At 36.7% G+C, this 23,620-nt stretch overlaps 1 protein-coding gene across 1 annotated transcript in view; it reads right to left on the bottom strand.

Annotated features, from left to right (window-relative positions):
* The window catches only part of ACER3 (alkaline ceramidase 3), a 55,520-nt gene that overhangs the window by 23,359 nt on the left and 8,541 nt on the right, over positions 1 to 23,620 (bottom strand). Inside the window, exons 2-4 of the mRNA XM_063394347.1 lie at positions 13,243 to 13,353; positions 6,153 to 6,205; positions 2,032 to 2,084 (exon numbers count right to left, since the gene is read on the bottom strand). Of these exons, the coding sequence (XP_063250417.1) occupies positions 2,032 to 2,084; positions 6,153 to 6,205; positions 13,243 to 13,353 (217 nt within the window). The remainder of the gene's footprint in view (positions 1 to 2,031; positions 2,085 to 6,152; positions 6,206 to 13,242; positions 13,354 to 23,620) is intronic.

Genomic DNA, 23,620 nt, shown 5'->3' with positions numbered 1-23,620 from the left:
ATAATATTAAAAAAATTGTGAGAAAATGTATCCAAATTCGCCTTAGGCCCCTCAAGAAATTCTAACTCCTTCAATAAAGATGCATTATTTTAAGAAAAAAGATTACACTCTTACCAGTTTGTTTTTTTTTAAATCCAAGGCAAAAAGCGCCTAACACCACTAAGCTCAAGCATATGCCAAGAAGTTAACCCACTCTAAGAAAAGAGTTTATGAAGGAGAAGTGTTTTCAGAAGGTGCTTACAAGGTGACAGCAAATGGCAAATTAGAAATTAGGTTAAAATGCAACACAGCTTTCAAAAACATTATTGAGCAAACAACAGTGTAGGAAAAGGACTGCTTTACAAAACAGTGAACCCAGATCTGTTAAAATGTAGATTGCTTATGGTTTCACCACAGTTGCAGTGCAGTAAATTGCTGGATTGGGTACTGGTAGAAGTGGAAAGTAAAAGCACCTGACTGCTCCCAGTATGTAAAACAACCAACTAAAATTACCTTCACCATCTCTACACTACACCTCAGTCTCACTTGTGATGGAAATACACACACATGCCAGACTGTATCTCCATCAGAAAAAAAGGTCCAAAAAAACTCAACAAAAATGAATTTTGAGAAGCCCGTTATCATCAGGGTTGGAGGAAGCTGTCTAAATAATTCCAAGTTACATTTGTCTAATTCCTTTGTTTATAAACTTGGAGAAATAGACACCAACATGAATTGATAAAAGGAAATAAAAAATATCTGTGAAACAAAAAGTGTAAAGGCAGCACAATGTGCTACATTGCAAAATGGCTTGCTGAAGTAACTATACAGCTTGAGAATCAGCAGGACTGAATGATATAAAAGGGAATATCCTGTGCACAACCACCTGCAACCTACCTCCAAGCAAACCAAAACAATTATTAAAGGCCTCCTAAACTACACATTAGCTTATTTTTGAGCATTTTAATTGCTACCAGACATACATACACATTAGCTATAAATGCAGTAACAGACTTCAGTGCTTTTGAAGATAATAAGGTAACTGCACTAAAAAAAAATCAGATTTTTATAGCCATTTCTCATCCTTTCTTCCAATCACATTTAAATCAGACGAATGCAACAGCAATTTCAAGGAGATAGGGAGCTACAATGGAAATATTTCTGCTGAAAGAGGCATTATGATTCTGGTCCTGAGTTTGTGCAAATCACACTAATGTATGAGTCACAAACTGAGGGCAATTTCCATAGATAGGGGTTTAGTCCTAAAGCATCCCATCTCCATTGCAAGCTACCAGTAATCTTCACCAAGACATCACAATTTTCAACAGCTAAATATTTGATATGTTCAAAAGCAAAAAGATGAGTTTTTTCTCTTTTTGTCTGTAACAAATTGATTTATCATTTCGATTTGCCAAGTGACAGAAAAAATCATATTAAATCCAGACCTTTCAGCAACAGGCAAGAAAAAGCTGGTTAGGGTATCTTTACAGTTGTCAAATGCTACATTGCTCCCAAAATTAAATGGGAGAACACATCCTAGCATCACATTAAGCTGTCATGCATGTTCCAAGATGCTCTCCCCAAGATATGCATTCAACTCCTCATAAAATTTTGTCCCTTTAATTTTCCAGATGAGTGAAAAGGAGGTTTTGCCAGAAACCTGAAATTTGTAGTTTGAGCCAAACTACATCATAGAAATTCAGCTCAAATAAATTATAACATTGCTAATTTTGTAGGCATTACTGAGGTTGATTTTAATATGTCTGCTGTTTTTATAGAAGTAGCACTGAGCTCTGTATACTACACTAAGTCTTTAATGAGTGGGTTTTTTTCCCTACTAAAAAACATCACTGGTAAAATATATCTAAATTAACAAAAACTAGGACAAAAGCCAGCCTGGTACTTTAATATCATAATGCTGTACAAAAACAGGTTTCACTGAAAGCAGTACAAGCTTTCTCTCTATATATGCTAAATTTGGCTTCAGAGACTCTACATTTCAAAAGTTAACATTTCATAAATATTCAAGGAAAAAAATTAACAAATACTTACAGGCAGTAGACAAACACACAACAACTGTATATCATTGGCAGTTCATCCAACAGCTACAAAAAGCAAAGACATCAAAACATGAAAGCTACTTTTAACTCACAAGCTTGTCTAAGTTAATTAAGGAGAGGTAAGTCTTAACTAAACAGGAGTTTGTAAGTCATTTGGATATCCATCTTTTTGACTGTACTCTAACACGTAGCACTGTCAAACCCTGTTCAGCTACCAAAGCTGCTGCATTAAAAAGATTATTACTCTGAATCTTTTCAATATTATGCTTCATAAACGCCCACGCCTTCAAAGAATCTTGACATTTTTGCTGCTCATACCTCTTAAAATATTTGTGGAAATTAGTTCTGTAAAACCAGGCTGAAGAAGACCATTCCATCTATGGTTTTACAGTCAGTTGTATCTTCTTACTTGACAGAGAAATTGAAATCTAATTTTTCCATAGCATAAAAATAATTTTAGCCTATTAGGATGGGCAATATGCTTCCATGTTTACTTCCTAAGTTTAGAAATTTCTTACATGGTTTTAATTCAGAGACAGGGTTTTTTGTTTGTGTCATGTGGGGTTCTTGTGGGCTGTTTTGTTGGGGTTTTCCCCCAGAAATTATGTCTGCATATAATGTTTTATTGTCTTAAATAATTTTTATACTTTGGGAAAATACTGGTGTGTTACAGCTAAAACAGTTACTTCTCCAGGAACTTGCCACCATAATAGAATGGAATTAAAGTTGTAATCACAAGAGAGTTGATTTCTCAATAGCAGGTACACTGAAAATTGCCATTTAACATTAGCAGGAAAAAGAATCATAGCATCATTTTCTTGTAAAACTTCTCAGCAAAGAACTTTAACGAATTTCTGCTTATAAATATGCAGTTAAGCTTACCTCCTCTTAAGAAGGACTGAAAATCATGGAAATGAAAAAGGATACAAATGGATCAATGAAGATCCACAGCCCCTGATTTCTAATATGTTAAGCAAACATTAATAGTAAGGGCCTTTAGAACTTTTAGAGCTTGACTTCTAAGAAAAACAAGAACTAGATGCAAAAAAGATTTTGACCTTTTTCTATCATCACTCAAAGTTCTTGGTAGCTGTGCCTGTAAAGAAATTGCTTTCCTACTAATGCTACAGCATAGTTAACAAGTTCATAACCATGTTATTCTAAACAATGAGACTTGTTAAGAGCAGTAAGCAGCTTACTCAAACTCTTTTATAAAGCTAGCCTGATTCTGCTCAGTTTGGGATCATTTTCTAACTGCACAGTCAAAAACTTCATTTTAGCTTTGAAATTTCCTATTGTAAAAAAAAAAAAAAAAAAAAAAAGAAAAAAAAGAAGAAAAAAAGAAAAAAGTGGATCTAATTATTTATGGAAGAAGAGAGATGTATTAACTTGAGTGTGAAATATTAGCTTGTTGTGATTTTAGTCATATAAAGCTCAGAAACTCTTTCACAGGAGTGCTAAACAGCTCTGCTGCCCAGCTGCCACTAACAGGGCAGAGCAAGGTTTAAATCCCAGGACCTGTGCATTATGGAGTCAGGGACCACAAAGGCAGCACAGAGACAGTATCAGGAACATTGGGAGCAGCTGAAGCTAACAGCCATGTTTGGTGGCACCTTGCCATCACAGTAGTTTATCTTTGCTGTGATGCCTTAGAGGGAACAAAATAGAAGAAATAGAAAATTCAGCTTTATAGTAATAATATTTTACAAATTCAGAGATGTGCTTTTTCAAGTCTGATAGGAATTAGCTACAGCATTTGTTCACGTGGCTGTTAAAGAGTGTGAGTCATTTTACACCTCATAAAAGGAAAAGGTGGAGAAAGAACAAGAAATACAATATAGGAAAATTTTTCAAACTCTTAAGTTCATATACTGGCAGTATCTCAGGGACATTACAGTAGCAACAAAGAGCCTCTCAAAAGATCTCAACTAGAATTTGCATGCAGAAGACAATGACTTCTGTATCCAAAGGAATTAATGCTTCTATGAGTACTGTCAGAGACAGCCTGGACAGTGAAGAACCATAGAAAGAAGGGAACTCAGAGAGCTAATTTCACTGGCTAAATAAGTATTTTGTGTGTTCTTCAAGAATCCAATCAAGCAAATTCCCATAAAACTAACAGAAAAAGGGGTGATCTCCTCAGAAGTACTCTAAATAACTGCTTTCAAGAACAGAAACTTTCACATTTTTCTTAATTAAGCAAATTGAATCCATAATTTACAGTATTAAAAGTGCAAAACAAATGTAAAAAAAAAGCCTCTTGGAAATAGTGATGCTGATTTTTAACCATAACAAGAGATAAAGTGAATAAGAAAAGTTTATTTACTGGGTGAACTGTTTCTTCCATGGTGATCAGTAAGCAAACAATTGGAATAATTATGGACCACTTGTGGATTTCACTTCGCTGCCAAAATAAATGTACTTTCTCTGCCTCACACGAAGTCTTACATCAGTTGACAAGATGATGCAAGACATTCCTGCTTTCCTCTCATTTGCTTCTGCCCCACTTTATTTACCACATTTCATAGGCCCCTTAGTTGTTTTGATGCAACATCAGAACTATTAGGCAAGTAGCAGCAAAGTGACTTGGATTAAAATAAAGCCTCCACACACACACAAAACCTCCAACAACAACTGAAACATATCCCCAACCAAAACCACCCCAAAAAACCCCTGCCTGAAACAAAACAAGCAAAAACCCACAATCTCCCCCTTCATAAAAGGTTTTAAGTCTGAATCATTTTAATGATCATGATTTCAGGGTGCCCTCCCTGAATGCTCACCTCTGCATCAGTGTGAGAAAGAGGATTTGAAATACTGACCATGATAGGAACAAGCAGCTGAGGGAAGTAATATGAAAAAAGCTGAAATTCAAGGCAGGTTCACCACCTAATACAGGTAAATGGCACCCTAATATGGGATGGAGTGGTGAAATGGCTCTACAAACCACCTTGTGCATGCCAAGAAAAGCACCAGGTACTCTTGCATGGTGACAGTGGTATGCTCTGTGGAAGCTGACAGGTCTCCACCACATGCCAGAGATACAAACCAGAGCATTATGGAGGCAAACATTAAACCAGCAGCAATATGTAGGTCCCACTGTGATCAGCAGAAATGAAGGACTCGATTCAGCTGCCACAGCAGGGTTGCCTAATGCCATCTGAGCTGCTCTGTCATCTCCAAAATACCCATCCAAGACCAGCAGATGTGAAGAGAATCTAAGAAACCTGCATCTCTGTGGGATGGAAGCTGGAGGCTTGAGAGAGCACTCACAGGGTCTAAAATAACACTAAACATCTCTGTTTAGACAAATGAAGCTTTTTTGAGCAAAGATTGCCAGTGGAGTCTGAAGAGTGATTCAGCCCAGCCAACTGCCCCCTCCACTCCACTGATTTAACTGTATTTCCATTGACTGTGGTGGAACAAAGACTTCCAGCACAGATTTTTAAATATGGGTTTCTTAATTTTGAACAAAATCCCACTTCACCCTGACTTTAATTTAAAGATGCATTTCCCTAATCTTTGTAGACCTAAAAGAGGACAACAGGACAAGAACTCTTGTGTCCCTTTAGAAAACAGGAAATAGCAGGACAATCCCTATGTCCTGTGACTTGTTATAGAATGCTGTCTACTCGAAAATAAGAGAGAAGATGACTCAATTACTGCTACTCAGAAGATACTGATTTCAGTATAAATGCTACAGGTACATCTAGATAAATAGAAACATAAAGATGAGAAAAGTTACAATAATAAATAGCAATAACTCTACTTTATACTGCTTGCTATTATGCCAAAGCTGTGGGAATTTTAAAATAACATCTTGTGTAAAAAGATAACATGATTTCCTAAAGGATAAAATGTCCTCTACCAACATAAGCAATTGATGATAGCTCTTACTTTAGATGCAAGTATATATTTCTTACATAATCAGTGGAAAATACCTGTTGAAACAAAACCTGCATTACTGCCTTGCTGAGAGCAGGAGTCATGTACAATGATACTTAAGGTAGATGAACTCATTTTACACAAGTTTCATCTAGCCAAGAAATGGCAATATGACTGTACAGCGAGATACACACAGAAAATGATGCACAGCTACTTATCAGTACTCACCTGCATTTCATACTTCAGGGTCATGTGGAAGCACCAAGAGCCCAATCCCACAGCTGAAAACAAATCAAAACTATCATCAATATAATAGTACACAGGTAAAATTTTCAGGTACATTAGCTTAAATGCATGAAATGCATGCTTAACACTGAAAAAGAAATTAGAATATCAGCATTCCACTACAGGGACAAACTCCAATTTTTCCACAGCCTTCTACATTACATATTAGTCACCAACGAAATTCACCTGAATTTAGGGGCTTTGGGTATGAGTGTCTTCTTCACCTCCTCTCAAAACTGTATCCTATAAGCTGGGTGTAAGGTCAAAGAGGAGAGGAGCAGAGGGAACCCAGAATGAATGGAATATTATATATCAATTTATCTTTTTTTAAAATTTATTTTAAGTAAATTAAAATTTCTCTATTCCAACCCTTCTTTAAGGCTAGCATTGTTCGATAATTAGTACTCCTTGAAGTCTCTCAATACTTCTGCTTACTGTTTAGTTTTAAAACATGTATTTTACGAAAAGCTTTTTGTTGTCTCCCTAAAATAGGGTGCTAATAACACCAAGGTCTGGGGTTTGATATCCAAAAGGGCTGTTCTTTTAAGAGCTAGACTCCATGATTCTTGTGGTTCCCTTCCAATGCAAGACTAGTCTGTGATTCACAAGCAGAAGTGAATTGCTACTAGAACTCAGAACTAGAAATTCAAGGTAAACAATCCAATCCCACATGGGATGGATTCGTTTTGTGAAATGAGATCACCACTTTCAGGCCTTCTCTATAGAAAGATCAGCTTCTAAGAGGTGATTCCTATTTATTTGAAATACTTTCTTCACACATTTTGAATTTACTTCTGAAATGACTTCTATTACTTTTTGTCTATACAGTTTTTTCAGTAAGGTGTGAACAATGCTTCTTGTAAGTTGGATTTCCTTACTTAGAGCAAAGCTGGTACAGTATTTAATGCATTCAGTATTTAAATCATTCATTACTTTGAAATATTACCAGTAAAACACTCATTAAGCACCAGATCAGTTTTATTTTGCAAGAACAAGCACAGTAATGCAATGTCTTGTCTTCCTTTAAGAAATTATGTTTTACCTCAGACTGTAGTTTTAGAGAAAGACAAGTAATTTGCACTGAAGCCTTGATAATTGAGTAGTGCTGCCATATTTTGTGGCTAGAGCATCCCCTTGCCTACACCTACCAGTCAAGTTTCACTGATGCACAAACAAGAATCCTATCTCGGTGACCCTGTAAAGGATTGCCAAGACAGTCAAGAGACATGTCTGGAGATGCTTCCTTGGATCTTATTAACTAGAACTGTGATTATTACACTTACTCAATGAAATTAAATACCTAAGCATGTAGCTTTACTGAAACACAAAACTGTAACACAGCAACATTTCAAAATGTATTACCAAACACTTCAATGTCATCATTTCTCTGGGAAAATTAAGCAGAGCTCCTACCAGAAAATAAACAACCATATGCACTTCTGTAAACTCTGATTACATTGGTTTGCTCTTGAAAAATCTTTCCAAATGATAAGCAACCACTGCTTTCACCTTCATTGAGATTCTAATGAGAAATTCTCATAGCCATTTTTCTATGTATACAGAATATATGACAACAACTGTTCATTCTGAAGGAAAAACCCATTAAGATCATCATTAAAACAGTGCCATCCATTATCCTGGCTGTCACAGAACACAAACTCTTACAATTTGTAACAAATGTCATTTTCAAGTATGGGCAAAATCATTGCATAAGAAATTTCAACAGCTTTTAAATTAACAAAATATGTTGCAGGGGCTTTCTTGTTTGTTTTTGTTAGTGTTATTTGGGTTAATAAATCTCAACAATCAGCAGCTGAACTCCTTCCCTTCCTCTTACACGACAAGAAGCAAAAATTTCTAGATGAATTTTTCTTCTTCAGTTTTTGGAAAAATCAAGAATGCTGCAGATATTAGTGTTTGAAGTAATTAATCCCATGACTATAGTTAATTTCTACAGTTAAAATGAATAGAACCCCTCTTGCTTCTGTGTAATAATCACATCTGGAGTTTCTCTGGTTATGAATTTTACTATGCATTACAGAACAATGTTTTAGCTATACTATCTCTATCTATATAAAATAGATATCTGGAAGAAGAAAAGGTTACAGGGACAGATCTTATGGTTCCAGGCTTGAGGCATTTCTAAGAAATATTTACTTCACAAAATTCATCTGCAATGAGACATTCTGCCAGCTTTGTACTTTTCAAAATATGAGTGATCACATTCACTGCAGTGACACAAGTTTTCATGAGAAGCAACTCTCCCATACAGCCACTGACACACTGAACAATAAATTTGCTCCTTACCTTGTAAGCAGGGGTTATGCTTTTCACATTTATGTGTTTCTTTTTGCAAAGGAGCTTACCTCACTAAAAGCTGCATACTGGCTGGGAAGCTTTAACACCATCTGAAGCAGTAAGTATCATTTCCTCTCTAACGACTGTAACTAACTTTTCATAAATACTACAAGTCACTTGGCATTTTTACATCAATGAACCTCCCAAGGTACAGGGGACATATATATATATATATATATATATATAAAAATTATGGACTAAGCACAGAATACACATGAAGTCACAATATTATGAGGCCAAAATGGCACTTCAGAAGACTAGAAATGCAAAGTCAGGGTTGCTGCTCCATGTAGACTAACAGAGTCTTTTTTTATACCGCAGCAAACACCCTGTGTGGTTACTGCCAGCAGATAAAACAGTGGTGTTAGGATGATGTAAAAAACAATGCATCTAAAACTTTACTTCCTACATGTACTGTCAAAAAGTTAAAGGCAATACCTATGGCTAGAAATAATCTAATATTATACAGAAGATCCAGCCCTTTATACGAACCCTATAAACCTTCAGGATTTGAAACCTAGAGGGACTTTTTTCAATAGTTTCAGGAAGCATCAGAAGCATTACATAATCAGTGATAACTCAGTTTGATGTAACAATCCATCAGCACTCAAAATTTTCATTATGAGCCTAAATCCTCTACAGAAAAAGCTGCTTATTAGGATTTCACAGATGCAAACACCTTTATTTAGGTATCTACACATGAACTAGGTGTCAAAGCTTCCACTTAGAGTGGAAGAGTACTCTCTATTAAGAGTAATGCAGCTGGCCAAACAAGTATTTTAGAACAAGTCAGATGATTCTCCTGGCTTTACTGACTGCACACATAGACACATATGTTTAGGTGTTTAAATTTGGAGCTGAATTCCATTTTATTTTTTTTACAATGATAGAACTTAGTTAAAGATAAACAACAACCCACTGAATCATTAAAAGTTAAAGAATGAAACAAGATGAAAAAGTAGAATTAAATTATCTATTTTTAATGGATTCTTTTGTGTTGTAATGGTTTCCCTCCACAGCATAAGAGACAGGAGAGACACTGGTTACTCCAGAGGTACAGCTGTACAATTAAACTCCAGCTTGGCTGGTACAATTCCCAGACATTGCAGTACAAGTGTCTGCACCAGTGAGTTGGAAGAGTCTGTGGTATGAATCTGGTGTGTTCCAAGGAGCACTTTCCCCAAGCAGCTTCCAGGCACAGCCCAGCAGCCGGCAGAGCCCGGTCCTGCACTCTGCAGGGACTGCGTATGCGGTCACCTTGTTTTGGAGCTAAGATGAACAGACATGGGCTGTTCCACACTGCTTGCCTTCAGCACCCAGGACTCTTCCCAACCACAGCTGATTTACCAACACTGACACGGCCCTGGGAGCTTCTCTACAGGTGTTAGGCAAGAGGAAGGGAATTAACTCTCACTGAAGAGGTTCTAATAACCATTTCACAGGCACAGAGTTTCACTGGAAATTAAATTTAGTGAGTTGCTTAAGAGTTCCTATGGCTATGCCTCATACTGAAAAATTTTTGCACCTTTTTTCTTTCTTCCACTTTGGCACTGCTTGAATGACTGAACCTTTTTAAACAGGCCAAAGAAATATAAATCAGAACAATCTCTCCAAATTTCAAGTGAAGTATCTAACAAACATTACTTTACTGAATGCTTTCTTATTTCCTTAGGTCCAGAAGTTACACTTCTTTTTATATATACACACACAAAAATATTTTAAAAATCAAGACCCGTCTAGAACATGAACCATTTCAGAATCACAGTTCCCCAGGATGCATGAGGAATTGGCATGTGTAGAACCTGATGCAATACCCCAGTATCATAAGGAAATACTCAAAACCAACGGCTAATTCCTTGAGGTAGTAATGGTCCATGATTTCTTCCACCTACTTCAGGTGATGCAACATACTGAAATAATGGCTTAAGACTATTCTTTATCATTTATACATTGATAAAATGATTTTCTATAGCTTAAAAATCATATCCAGTTCCTACTGAGTTATTTGAGAACAGGCACTTTATGCTGAAATGCAGCAGAAAAAAGGGCTGAGAACAGTGTGCTGCATCTCAAAGGCCTTGCAGAAAAGTGTAGCTCAGTCTTGGCACCAGTATGAACAAGAAATTTATTTGAACAATTATTTAGAAATACCCCTTGTTGTGCTGCCAAGATCTTACCATGTATGTGAAACAAACAGCGCTTCCATAATTCAAAATGTATTTACTTCAAAAAGGAAATAAACGTCAACCAAAGAAACTGTGGGTATAAAAGTCAAGCACTGAACATAGTGTGGTAAAACACAAAGGAACTGACAATCAGCTAAATGTCTGGAAGCATGCAAAAGAAGCAGCTGATTTGGATCAAAATAATGTCTAGAAACAACATCTCTCATGTTCTCAAGTGCTAACAGATTTAATTTAAATGTTGGCTGTGACAGCTGTCTTTCAGTATCTTGTAAAATCTCAGTAACTATTCAAAATTGTTAAAACCTAACTAAAGTGCCCTCCCTTCCACCCCCATCTTCACAGCAGAATTGTTAAAGAATTTGTAATTTGACAAAACAACCATCAGTTAGAAGCTCTGCTGCATGGTCTTTATTGAAGCATGCTGCCTCAAGTGAAATCACAAGCTGGTGTTAAATTCACTATCTTTTCACAGATTAAGTCTAAATTTATTTGTTACAAATTAAATAAATAGTGTGAAACCTGTTAATAAATAAAAATCATCTGATGAAAAGAATTCTGTCTGGTACTTTCTTACAAAAAGAATTTTCTGTACACTTACTCTATCTCCACTTCAGTATGCTTCTTGTTCAGTCACATGCACAGAGAGAATGCCAATGTTCCTGACACATTTCAACCATATTTAAAATTCTTTTTATGTTCTCATTCACTGCTTTTATTCTGTAGTAGAGCAAATGTTAAGTGGTTTGTGATTCCAAATCATCTTGTTCCTGTTTTTCACTGAGAAACTATAAAGTCTTCCACATTTCTTTACATCTTTCAGCTGCTGTAAAATAGAGTTACAAATACTGAAGCAGACACAAAGCAGAAGGGAAATGCTTTTGGGAGAGACCTTTAATGTTAGGTTCCAACATATGAGATAAAAATCAAGCCATTTATCATTTCAGACAGGAATCAAAGCCAACTCAGTCACAGATGAGCAGGGCCTAGATGGAACTCAGGACTGCCTTTCAGCACTGCTGTCTAAATGCAGGCTGAGCTCCCCCTTCAGCAACAGAGGAGAGAGGAAAAACTGAAGTTCAATGTATTTACTGTGATCAAAGACAGGTTTGTTTGTTTTTTAATAGTTTAAACATTAAATGGGATATGAGAAATTCCCGTCTGGTGTGACAGCCTGACATTCTGGTCAGACAGCAGCACACTGTTCATCATAAACTGTCACGGACAGAGGTAGCCACAAATCATGGTGAAGACAGTTTCAAACTGAGTTTTAATTTAAGGAGCTCCTTTTCGTAGTTTGAAAAGAATGGCAGTATGGGACACTTTCATATGTTCTTGTGTTCATGTGTTCTTTCATTCAAGAACATACCAAGTTAACTTCAGCAAACATTTACAAACCATTTCTTACCATGTCTTTCTAAAAGTAAACCCTGACCTCTAAGAATTCTCTGTTTCATACTGAGACAAAAGTTAGCAATTATTTGAAACCACAGAAAGCCTACAAATGGCTAATTAGAAAATGCTCAGACAATATGCAAAGCAGTGCATTGTCGCTGCCTATCTTTCAACATAGATCAGCAAAGCTGATATAACTGAAAACTTGTGAATTTGCACCTTGTATATGATGCAGTCTAACTGGTATCAAGGATACATTTAGCATATGGATATGTGTTTTTAACAATGTCTGCCTAAATACATAGCATGCCAATCTTAAAAGTAATATTTATCAATCCCTTACCACTCCAAAGACTGGGAAAAATCTCCATAATGACAGGAGCTATAGCAAACCAATGCTGCGAAACACAGAAATTCTATGAAATCTAGTTCTGAGACCCAACTGCCAAATCTGAACCATCTTCAAACATCTTTTCTCATAAGAAACAAGACTTCTAGTCACACAATTCACATTTAAAAGGAAGTTGGTTCTTTTCTGAATTTTGTTATTTTAGAATAGACAGATTTCCCTTGAGCTGATCTAAACATGCATATCATGTTGTTCTTCCATTCTCGCAAAACTTCCCAGACACGATGGCTGGGAGATAGGCCAAAGAGGAACTGGAAACAAATTGAAAGTCATGAAAGAATGTCTTTCCAGTTCCCTCTACATCTTGGTCACTTCTTATACTACTCTCCAATACAAGAGTCACAAAAAAATTAACGTAGTGTGAAACTGTTTATAAGTAGAATACACAGGACGCCTTTTGTAAATCATCAGGAAAGTACAGAGCAAGCTAAAATGCACTGAGCAGGACCCGAGGCTGGAAAAGGATCACTTTAAAATCTGATCGAATTATTTAGTGAATTCTAATTTCATGTTCCTCCAACAGATATAAATTTTCTGTAAACATTAACCAGTGTAGCAAATTGAGGTCTACTTTTCACACACACAGTATTTGGATTTAACTACTGAGCTTATTAATATCTAGATATATTTTCTATTGCATATCTGAGCCCTCTTTATAATGAAAGAGCAAATGAAGTTTTACACATACCTGTAAGACACAAATATGCAGCTAAATACCGTTTTTCAAGGCCATCTTTATAGGTCTGAATCGCACCATAGATTGGAGGTAGAATGAAAATCAGGTTACTCACTGTGTTCCCTGCAGGATAGAAACACAAAGCAGAGATTTAGAATTGGGTACTATGCACTTTAACTAAATCTTACAAAATTACATTCACTCATTAGAGACAGGTTCAACAGTTTTCATCCAGAAAGTGACTCAGCAATGCACCACTGCTCTCCATCCCTGGTCTAGAGGAAGGTGTGCCTGCCCCCAGCAAGGGGCTTGGAACTAGTCAGTCTTGCAGGCCCCTTCCAACACAAAACTTTCTAGGACTCTATCCTACATTCTACCCAATGCAAAAAAAGTCATGTGTTGCAGAGACCAGAGAAAGCAATAAAAGCCAAGAGCCCAGCTCTTGTACGCTGATTTAGATTTGGTTTGTTTTTCTTTTCCAGACTGTGCTGACCTAAGCAAAAGTGCAATGAAATCCTGCGAAGTTTAAGTGAAACAAAAGGAAATGGTGTATCTCTCAACAAAAGGGATGCAGATTCAGCTTTTTAGCTTAACCACAAATCATAATTTTGAGAACAGAGGTTATGTTATGGGAATTAAATGCCATACAATTTGGGAAAACGAGCCAATCTGTTAAAAAAGGCGTATATAAAATAAACTGCACATTTTCACATGCAGTTAAATATATATAAAACTGAAATCTAATTTGCAAATATCCCAATTAAATATACAATTTATGAGGCTATGAAGACACCAACCCCCCTATTTCTGTATTTTTTATTAAGCAGAAAATCCCAGAAGCATTTCATATTCTAGAACAAAGAACAAGAGTAAGCAAGTCCTTTCTGAATCACACCCCTAATTCAAGCAGCTATTTTTCAGGAGTCCTACTTGCCAAGATCCATCCAAAAGAAAGGCAAAACATACCAGATTATGTTCATATAACCCTAAGGTATTGCAGCACCTCTAAAAAAAAAATCCATGCTTCACAGTTTTAAAGAAAATTCATACTCAAATAGAAAAAAGGTTATTTCAGAACACATGTAGCAGATGTGTACCAAGTTCCCTTGAACAAGGTAGCTCCTCTGTGTTCACACAAGGTAGATACAAATCTCACTGTGAGACAGTCTTCTCAAGCAGTTAAAAATCTCATCTGATTTTTATCAGAACTTCTTTAAATCACTTCCTTACTGATTTAACATCATATCCTGCCCAACCACAAATTTCACCAAGTTATAACAGCCAATTTGGATATGCCAGAGAGCTCACTCTTCTAGTCAGCTCTAAGTAAGAAGTCCATGTAAAAGAAGCCCAGCTGAAAACAGAAAACTGTCTGCAAGGATATAAGAGGTCGTTTCATGTTTAAATTCTTTGTGAAATCATTACCCTTTTACCACATTCCCACAGTGTTGCAATGGGTAGTGATTCACTTTCAACAGAGACTAGGTTTGGATGAAAGTCACTGAAATGCTGTTGTGTGACACATTCACCATTGCCATGTCCTCCTGTAAATCATGCAAATATGTCACTGAGCCTTGAAAAGTAGAATAAAGGTTACATAGTCTGGGTAGCGAAACTTCTGCTTTCTAAAGCAGTGCTCAACTCTGCCCATTTTCAAGAGAAGTCAGTAGACATTATATAAAATGTCACTGTTCAAGGTCACTTAGTTATGAAACTGTCAAAAGCCTGGCAAAAATTCAAATATGAAAATGCCAAACAAAAGAAATATCGTTATGTTTATCCACAATTGGGAAGGCACATGACTGTGGAAGAGAGTTGCAGTAGGATAACAAACTTCAGATGGGAATAAGAATGCAGAAAACAGATTCTTCTGTAGGAAAGGGAAGGGAATGTTTCAACACTTCCTGTAAAGCTATAATTACATTAAATTATTGAAAATTTACGAGCATTTAATCTGGGACCATCTTGCTGACAGAGGAAATACCATAGACCTAATCTAGCTGTACATTCCTGCCACTCCTTCTCTGCCTTTTTTGGCCTGTATTATTCAGAACATTTGCAGCATGGATTAGGCAAGCCTATCTGCAAACATACTTACTGACAGTTCTGCACATTTTTTTAAAAGGGGAAATGGAGGCAGGGGAACAATAAAGTCCTCTGGCATGCTGCTAGCAAAATGACTTCTTTCAAGAACAAAAACTCCAAGGCCTCTTGCAAACCCAAGGTCCCCAGGAATGCATATTTCATAAAGGTCTAGCTAGTCTTTACAGGATTATCCTCACACCGAATAGCTTATAAATTCATTAAAAGGGATTTTTACTAATTCCTTCAAAAATGGCAGTGGCATATGCACAGCGATTAGCAAAGAATACCAAGGAAGAAGAAAAAGGTGACACAACGCAGACACGTAACTCTGAAGTTATTTAACAAACAAGGAAGTGAAACAAGCTTAGAAGGAAATAAATAATGAAGTTGAAAATGGCAAAACAGTTCAAACTGTCAAAAAAACCCATCTCATCTTTTTTCACTACATTTCCTTTTTTTGAAACGGGAACATGATGTAGTAGAACTCCATGGGAAAACCAGAGAATGGAAAAATTGCAATTAAGGCATGAGGCAGAAGATATGTAAAATAAGTAAAGAAGAAATTATTGGTTATAACTATAAGAAATAGGGTACATCAGAAATTTGATGAATGCACATGGATAGACCTGGGCTTAACTCTGTACAGCATTCTTATATTTCACTACTGGATTCCTTGAATACTGGTCCAGGGAGTGACCTAATTTTTCTTTAGTGACCAAGGACTGCTTCTCAATATTTTATCTTCCACATGTCCATCAACAGAAAGGCAAACCATATTGTCTGAGGGAGGAATGAATGAACTTGCAAACTGAAATGACAAGAACAGGATTAAATATGATGGCCACAGACACTCCTTTCAATGTGAATATGAATCCTTATTCCATATGTAGAATTAATTTATTTGAAGAGGCAGAAAAGTGAATTTAAACTGTATGGTAACTGACCATAGTCCATCACTGTATGCACTAAACCCTTAAATTTATTTCCAACAGAGGCAGTGAAAATACTTATGTCTTCATGCAAGTCAACAGTAGGATACACTGCTCTCTAGTTATTGATAAAAGAAAAGAGAAAGTTCATCAGGTGCAGAGAAGCTCCATTCAGATGGGAGTGATGAATGGGAGCCTACAATTTCAGAAGAGACAAAATTTGCTCATTTCACTGAGCAAAACAACGGCTGGATGGAACAAAACTGTGCTCTGTAAAGACAACGTGGGTCAATGCCAAAGACAAAAGGGAGCTCTTTGAACTGAAGGATAATACTGACGAGGACTAAATCTAAATAGATATAAACTAACCCTAAATAAATGCAGGCTAGAATAAAGAGGAAAGTTTCCCAATAGACAGGAAATATTTACAACTGCTTCCCAACAGAAATGAGCAGCACGATGAGCCTGCTTCCAGGGTGGGGCTCAGGAAGCTCCACACCAGATTATATGATGCAGTAGCCTGTCAGAATACTAAACCAGATCATGTCCATGAAGATTACACACGGTACTAGGTACAGGGCTAAATGAATGTCTAATTGTGGTACTGTGACTGACTGCACACATTTCCACAGAAGTCTTTCAAGACTGTTTTAATGCAAATCATTGTTTCAAAGTAATGTTTTATTCATTGAGAGAACGCAATAAGGTACCAGAGCAAAATCAAATTTATGCAAAACATCTTTTCAACAAGCTTCTGTCTGTAGGAAAAAGAACAGTATGAGTGTTAAATCACATCTGCTTCCCGTTCTACACATACAGCAGCAAAACCTGACCAGTCTTTTTCTAATGCATGTACATTCACAGTCATCCTCAGACCCTAAAAAATACGTGTACTATCATTATCATACAAAGATCTGTACAAAGACTGACCACAAATACAAAGAAAAGTAACTTAAAAGGGGAAATAGTTTCTACAAGCAAACACAGGTACAATATATAGCTCACTGTTGCACACACATTGTAGACACAGTTGAAAAGAAAAATTTGAAGCACCTTTCATAAAATTTCTGTTTGTCCAACTATGTAGCTAATTCCACACTAGAAAGTAATTGCTACAATAAATTTAGATGAAGAGTCAAAAGAGAAAAAAAAAGCACAGTTGTAAATAAGTTGTAAAATAATATGGTCATAAAGGAATAATAAATAGTATGCAAAAAGATAAGGAAAAAAATAAGAGAGAATAAAGATGCTGTTTTCAATGAGAAAAGTGCTATCATAAAAATGAAGCAAAAATTATCATGTTCAACTTTTGACAGGGTGATCAGTGTGATTTACCCTGTCTTAAGAGATGCTTTCTCCTATGTTTGTACACAGAATGACAGCAAGATTTAGCAAACACAAGGATCTTTTCAAATTTTAAAATGTTCTTGCTATCTCTGTGAAACAAATGAAGACTTTTCACTCTCTTATTGTTTTTTACTCAAAACCAATAGAAATAAATGTTACCCTCAGAGAGGAAAGAAGAAAACACTTGCTGTTTAAAAAGTTGACTGTACATAAAGAGCTTATTCAATATCAGGACTAACACAACATTCACCATAGTAAGATTTTTGCATCCCACTGTGAAACAGGAGAAAGATACATATTTTAGAAAATAGCAGGCACTTTCCTCAGTTGTAATAGAGTCAAAGTATCCCTTGAAGTAAAACACACAAACATGGTTTTGAGGCTGAAAACATTCATTACATTGCCTGGATATCATGGTGCTCTGCACAGTCAATGCCTGGATCACGTAGCTTTATCTTTTTCCATCACTGCAGGAAGAAATTAAAAATAATTATAAAAACCAAAGCCTGTCAGATGGTATCATGTAGAACTTGATTCATCCTTCTAGCTCCTTTCAGATATAAGGAATTCCATTTCATGGTTTTGTTTCTGGAATCATCTCACACAGTTCTGGTGCAAACTACAGCTCATTATTAGAGAGTTCACCAAGTTTCAAGAAATTGCAAAGCAATGCAATTCAGGCACGTTTGAGAGCATAACCATCTCCCACTAAGTATGCTCTCTTGTTCGGAAGAGCCAACTACACAGAATCACCTGGTCTGTCCACTAACTTCAACCTTGTGCTGTTTTCACTTACGGCTTATCACCAGGAGGACAGAGCAGCAATTAGATTTTCACTTCCACCAGCCAGTTTTAATATATTCCACTTCAAAGTCTACAATAACTGCACTTCAGAGTGTCAGAAAATGAAAACTTCTGCTTCCATTTGATATTTCAGAAGGACCTCAAGAGGAGAAAACCAAGTCATCCCAACAGGAATTTTGCCAATATGTAATTACTGGACTCCCTACTTACTAATGTACATGAAGGATCAATATAAACTTCCTGTCACTCAGTGAAATACAACACAGTGTTACTGCAGGCTGGAACACAGGACCCATGCTGACTTCAAATATAAAACTATAAAACAAAAATTTTAAAAAATGGGAGTGTGGGTTGTTTGTTTTTAAGCTGCAAGAACCATTTCTTACATTGTGTAATTCTCTTTTCCAAATACTAAACTAGCCTCGATTTTGTTTACTGGGCCATTAATTGAAGTTACAACTTCAGCAATTCAGCTACTACTTGTATTGGCCACCACACTTCTAATAACAAAATAGGAAAAATACTGAAGGACACAAATACTGAAGGAACTACTGAACTGTATAAGCTGCGTATGAAAGCTTCCTGAGGAACTATAAAAATGAGTACACATAAATAACAACTCAAATCAGTGGATCTTTACTGAGACTACTAGATCTTCCTAGTATTTAAAATAATACCAGAAATCTACAGAGCAAGTTCACATAGATCACAGGAATCATAAAATTGAAGACAGATAAAACAGCACAGAAAAATATAATGAAGTTCATTACAGAGGAATGCTGCATTAATCTAGCTCTGTATAGATGCTGTCATACTGTTAGAAAAACTTCAAGGCACAAATGAGAAGGAGGGAGTAGATACAACAACTGGGAGTACTACACAGGAAAAGAAAGATCTGAAAAGGGAAAGAACAGCTAAACACCTAAATCTCAGCCAGGCAGAAGCTACAAGAAAGCAATGTGGAATCCAAACAACTTACATGAGGAAAGGATTGAAGAGAACTATTATTTGCATTACTAAAGAAGACCATTCTGATGAGCACCAGCACGCTGAACTGAGGAAAAGGGAAGTTTCAGTAGGACATCTAGAAATCTTGCATTTGGCAGCAGCAACATCTCCTAAAAGAAACTATGAATCCTGGAAGAGTTTTAAACAAGATGGACAACACACTGCAAGACACATGAAGAAGACAATGCTCCGTGGGTGAAGAAAGGTGACAAATGAGGCAGGAACAGAGGCTCCTTCCAAGGCCAGCACCAACTGAGATTCATACCACTGGTGTGAGCACACCGTGTTCCAGTCACACGTGTCTCAGCCCCAGCAGCAGCAGAGCTGCTTCCAGTAAGTCCAAGTGCTGGGACAAGGCCAAAAATCTGAAGGCAACATGGCTGCTGCAGAACTGGTGGCCAGCTGGAAGATTTAAGTGTTTAAAGTCAGCATGATGCAGGGCAGCGCTTCTACACCTTCTAGGCTGCTTCTCCCTTGCTGGGCCTCCATTTCTCCTGGATATGTAAGTTGATATCCTTCCGAAGAAGAAAACCATTTCAGTGATATATTGGATTGGGGAGTGGTAAAAAAAAAATTAATTATTAACAACACAATTTGATTTTTATTTCCAGTGCACATTTATAAGTGGTTCCAACATGCTGTGTCAAGTGATACATTCTGATTTATGGTTTTATATACTTTATATTCCAGCTGCAGAATTCGTTCCCTTGGCATTCATCATACTAGTCCAGCTAACATTTTTAGATGGTTTTAGTCTGATTACACTATTTCACGTTACACTTGCGTTCTTCAAAACAATCAAAAGGTATTTAGAGGAGAAAGCTCTCGACACTGCTGACTAACAAAACACACACAAGTAAGCTCAGTTCAAACCTGTAAAGTGTGGGTGTATTTTCTTATGCACAAGCCTCTTTGGTATGCACGTCTACAAAAGCCCTTATTATAAACTGCTTCTGAATTGCCCGAGGTTACAACCAAGCTGTCTTTCCTTACCCTCATCTCTGCAAACTGCTTTGCTAATGTATAGTACAGGCATTCGAAAACTAGAACCTAACAGAAGACTATAAGACTATACTAACACTGACCTTGCTTCTTATGTAAATGATACTAAAAAAAAAAATAAGAGAAAGCTAATACTTAACAAATTCACATTTTAAAGCTCCACTTGCTTCTTCATAAGAAACCAACACCCTTGAAGATATCCCTGTAATCCCAGAAATAAAACATTTGTGTTTATAGTGCAAATTTAAATTTAGACAGCAAAACATTTATTGTGGGGCCAAACAAATTTTTGCTCTTTCCCCTCAAATCTAAAACACACTGGTTACCTATTTAGTCTCCTTTACTGTAGGGTGTAAGCAACCCCAGTCTTCTGTCTCAAGATCCCTGCAAGACAGGCTGGATGAAGCTGCCTGAGTCACAAAGAAACCTGCATAAAACTGAAGTCAGGACTTTCAAACACCAAAGTATTCCTCTAGCCACTTGACCGTCTGTAGGTGCCACAATATAAATGAATGAGTTCACCACACCACTTCTCATAAATAGAGCTTCAAGTAGAAAGTACAGTCACAGTAAGAGCCGGGTACTTTCCAGAAACATTGTTTTTGTAATCAATTCTCAATATATGAAAAATAACAGTATTTAGAAGTGTAATAACAAAGATGCTAGAATCTATTTGTGGTCATTTTTTTGAGACTGCAAGAAGCAGCTTGGACAAATGTGATAATACACACCTTCTTTACAGGATATTTTATTCTCAATCCAAGAAATCCACAATTAACCAGACTGCAAGGAATAAACTTGCATTACAGCCAGCTGCTATGTCATTCTGTCATATTTTAATATTTCTTTCCTAGGATATAGGAAACCACGTGGAAGATAAAGCATAATTTCCCTAATAAACATGAATCGAAGATGATAGCAAGCACACCAATTACTTTGAAATACACCTGGAAGGATTTTGAAAGCAAATTTAAAGTAAAAACAGTTGACATAAGCAGATCATTTGAAATACCAATCTAGAAAGCTCACTAAAAGCAAGTGCTTACATCTGGAAAATGCAATCAAAGTCTAAAGAGATTAGGCTGAGATGATGTAAAGTTAGAATATTACATGCAATAAGCTTGTTGCTGAAGGGCAGATTTGCTTCTTTTATATCCTTTACTGGAAAATAAAATAAAATGTATTTTAAATGTTATTTTAAGGCAGGTTGAGGATGTCAAACTGGAAGGAAATAACAGACGTAGAGATTACTGTTCAGCCCCTGCTAAAACTAAGCAGTGACCAATATATTACACTGATCATCCATTTAATTTTCATCATTCTTAACTCCTTCTAGCCATTCTTCTCCTATGCTGGTGTCAGCATCCTGGCTTCCTGTTAAATGTCTGCACCAATTCCTCTAAGTCTAAGGGTCTGTCCAGAACAGAAAGCACAGCTTTTAGCAGCTGTCAGCTTTGAGCTACCACGTACATCCAACCCAGCACCTGTCAGTCCTCAGTACAATGGAAAAAGCAACCTGAGGCACAGAAGCTGTGAGTATCAGCCTAGAGGCTCTGGTAGGACTGTCCTGGGCACTATGCAGCCACAGAGGAGAGCTGAGCCTTAAGGAAGGCCAACATGCTCACTGGATGGTGAGCAGCAGGGAATAATGTGTGCCACTGCTCCGGTCCACGTATTCGTAGCTTTAGCTTGAATAGCCTATCTTCAAAATAAAAATCCTCCTGCTTCCTTTCCTTTCTTACCATCAATATGGATTTCCCCTGGGGGCCCAAAACAACTAAAGTCTCTCCTGCTAATGACTCATGCCACTCTTTTGCCCTTCTTGGATGGAAGGAAAGTAAAGGTGAGATACTACGTGACAACCGTAGGCGAACATATGAGGATAATGAAACTGGTCAGAAACCACAGCCTGATTCAGACACACAGCAGCCACTCAAAAAATGATTTAAATACTGACATTCACCCTCTCATCATCAGTATTAATAAAAAAAATTCCTTCTACAAATAACTATCTTTCTTTTTTTTCTCCCAGGGCTGCTTTAAATGAAAAACCCCAAGGCTACCTGGAACATGTGATGATGGGCAACTGATCACAGAAATGACCCAGAGTCATCATCTTCACTCCTAAATATCTAACTTTATCTTTTACATCGGTACTTAATTTCTCCAAAGTCTTCATAACTTTTACCAGTTAATATAACAACCTCCAGCAAGAACTTTCAACAGTACCCAATTAATTCAATAATGCAAGACTCAAAGGTTGTCACTCCCCGTCTACAACTAACTCCAACTGTATTCTTTAGTGACTGTCCAATTTTCATTTCAAGACAACCTTCTTGTTCGTGCTTGAAAAATGAAAAAGAAAAAGATTGGCAATCATCTATCATCCACAAACCTTGGCTAAAGGTATTTATATGCAGGGAAAATAAAGCTTTTTCACAGAGACAGTAAGATCAAAGTCCATATCTTAAGTATCTCACAGTCTAAATCAAATAAAAGAAGAGGTGAATAAAATACATTGAAGTTCGAGCTTTAAAACCTTGAAAGGTTTTTAAAATAGTGTTTTAAAACTATTTTAAAAATAGTTTAAAAACTATTTTTTGTTATAAATATAAATTAAAATAGTACCTACATAATAACAGTTCATAAGGCGGCAGGAATTTGGGCAGAAGTCTGTTTTACTGAATAAGATCCAAAACAGTTGAAAATCATACACAAACTAACCATGTTCCCAACACAAATGGTGGCCCAAAGGCTAGCAGAGGAAATCTTTCAGAGGAAATGCTTGAGACAATTGTAGAAAAAAAAAAATAATACAAAAGTTAACTGGGAATCAGCATGGAAGAGCTTGGAAGGAAGTGTGTTTAAGAAACAGAAATTGCTTTACAATATTTCTCTGCAGCCCAGAACGGAGGGGAAAAAAAGGAGATGAAAAATTAAATTGCGACAGACTCAAGAGTTTCAGCATTTCAGTACTGCACTGATGTTATACATTGTGCAGAAGACTGTATTCTGAGGAGCCTTGCAGGATTATAAAACTTGGGCCTTGAAAGATTTAACAGCCACCAAAACTCTGAGTGAAAAGCAACTGTGGTATGACAGATCACAAAGGCATAGCAGTTTGTTTAAGTGAATGAAAACAACATCTGCTGTATGATTTCACTACCACAGTGCATTTCTCTGCTGCTTTCCAAGGCATTGACACAATTCAATTG

Source organism: Prinia subflava, chromosome 3 (assembly GCF_021018805.1).
Source record: "Prinia subflava isolate CZ2003 ecotype Zambia chromosome 3, Cam_Psub_1.2, whole genome shotgun sequence".
NCBI classification, from domain to species: Eukaryota; Metazoa; Chordata; class Aves; order Passeriformes; family Cisticolidae; genus Prinia; species Prinia subflava.
The sequence above is the reverse complement of the archived record's forward strand: the minus strand, read 5'-3'. Positions and strand labels throughout refer to the sequence as shown.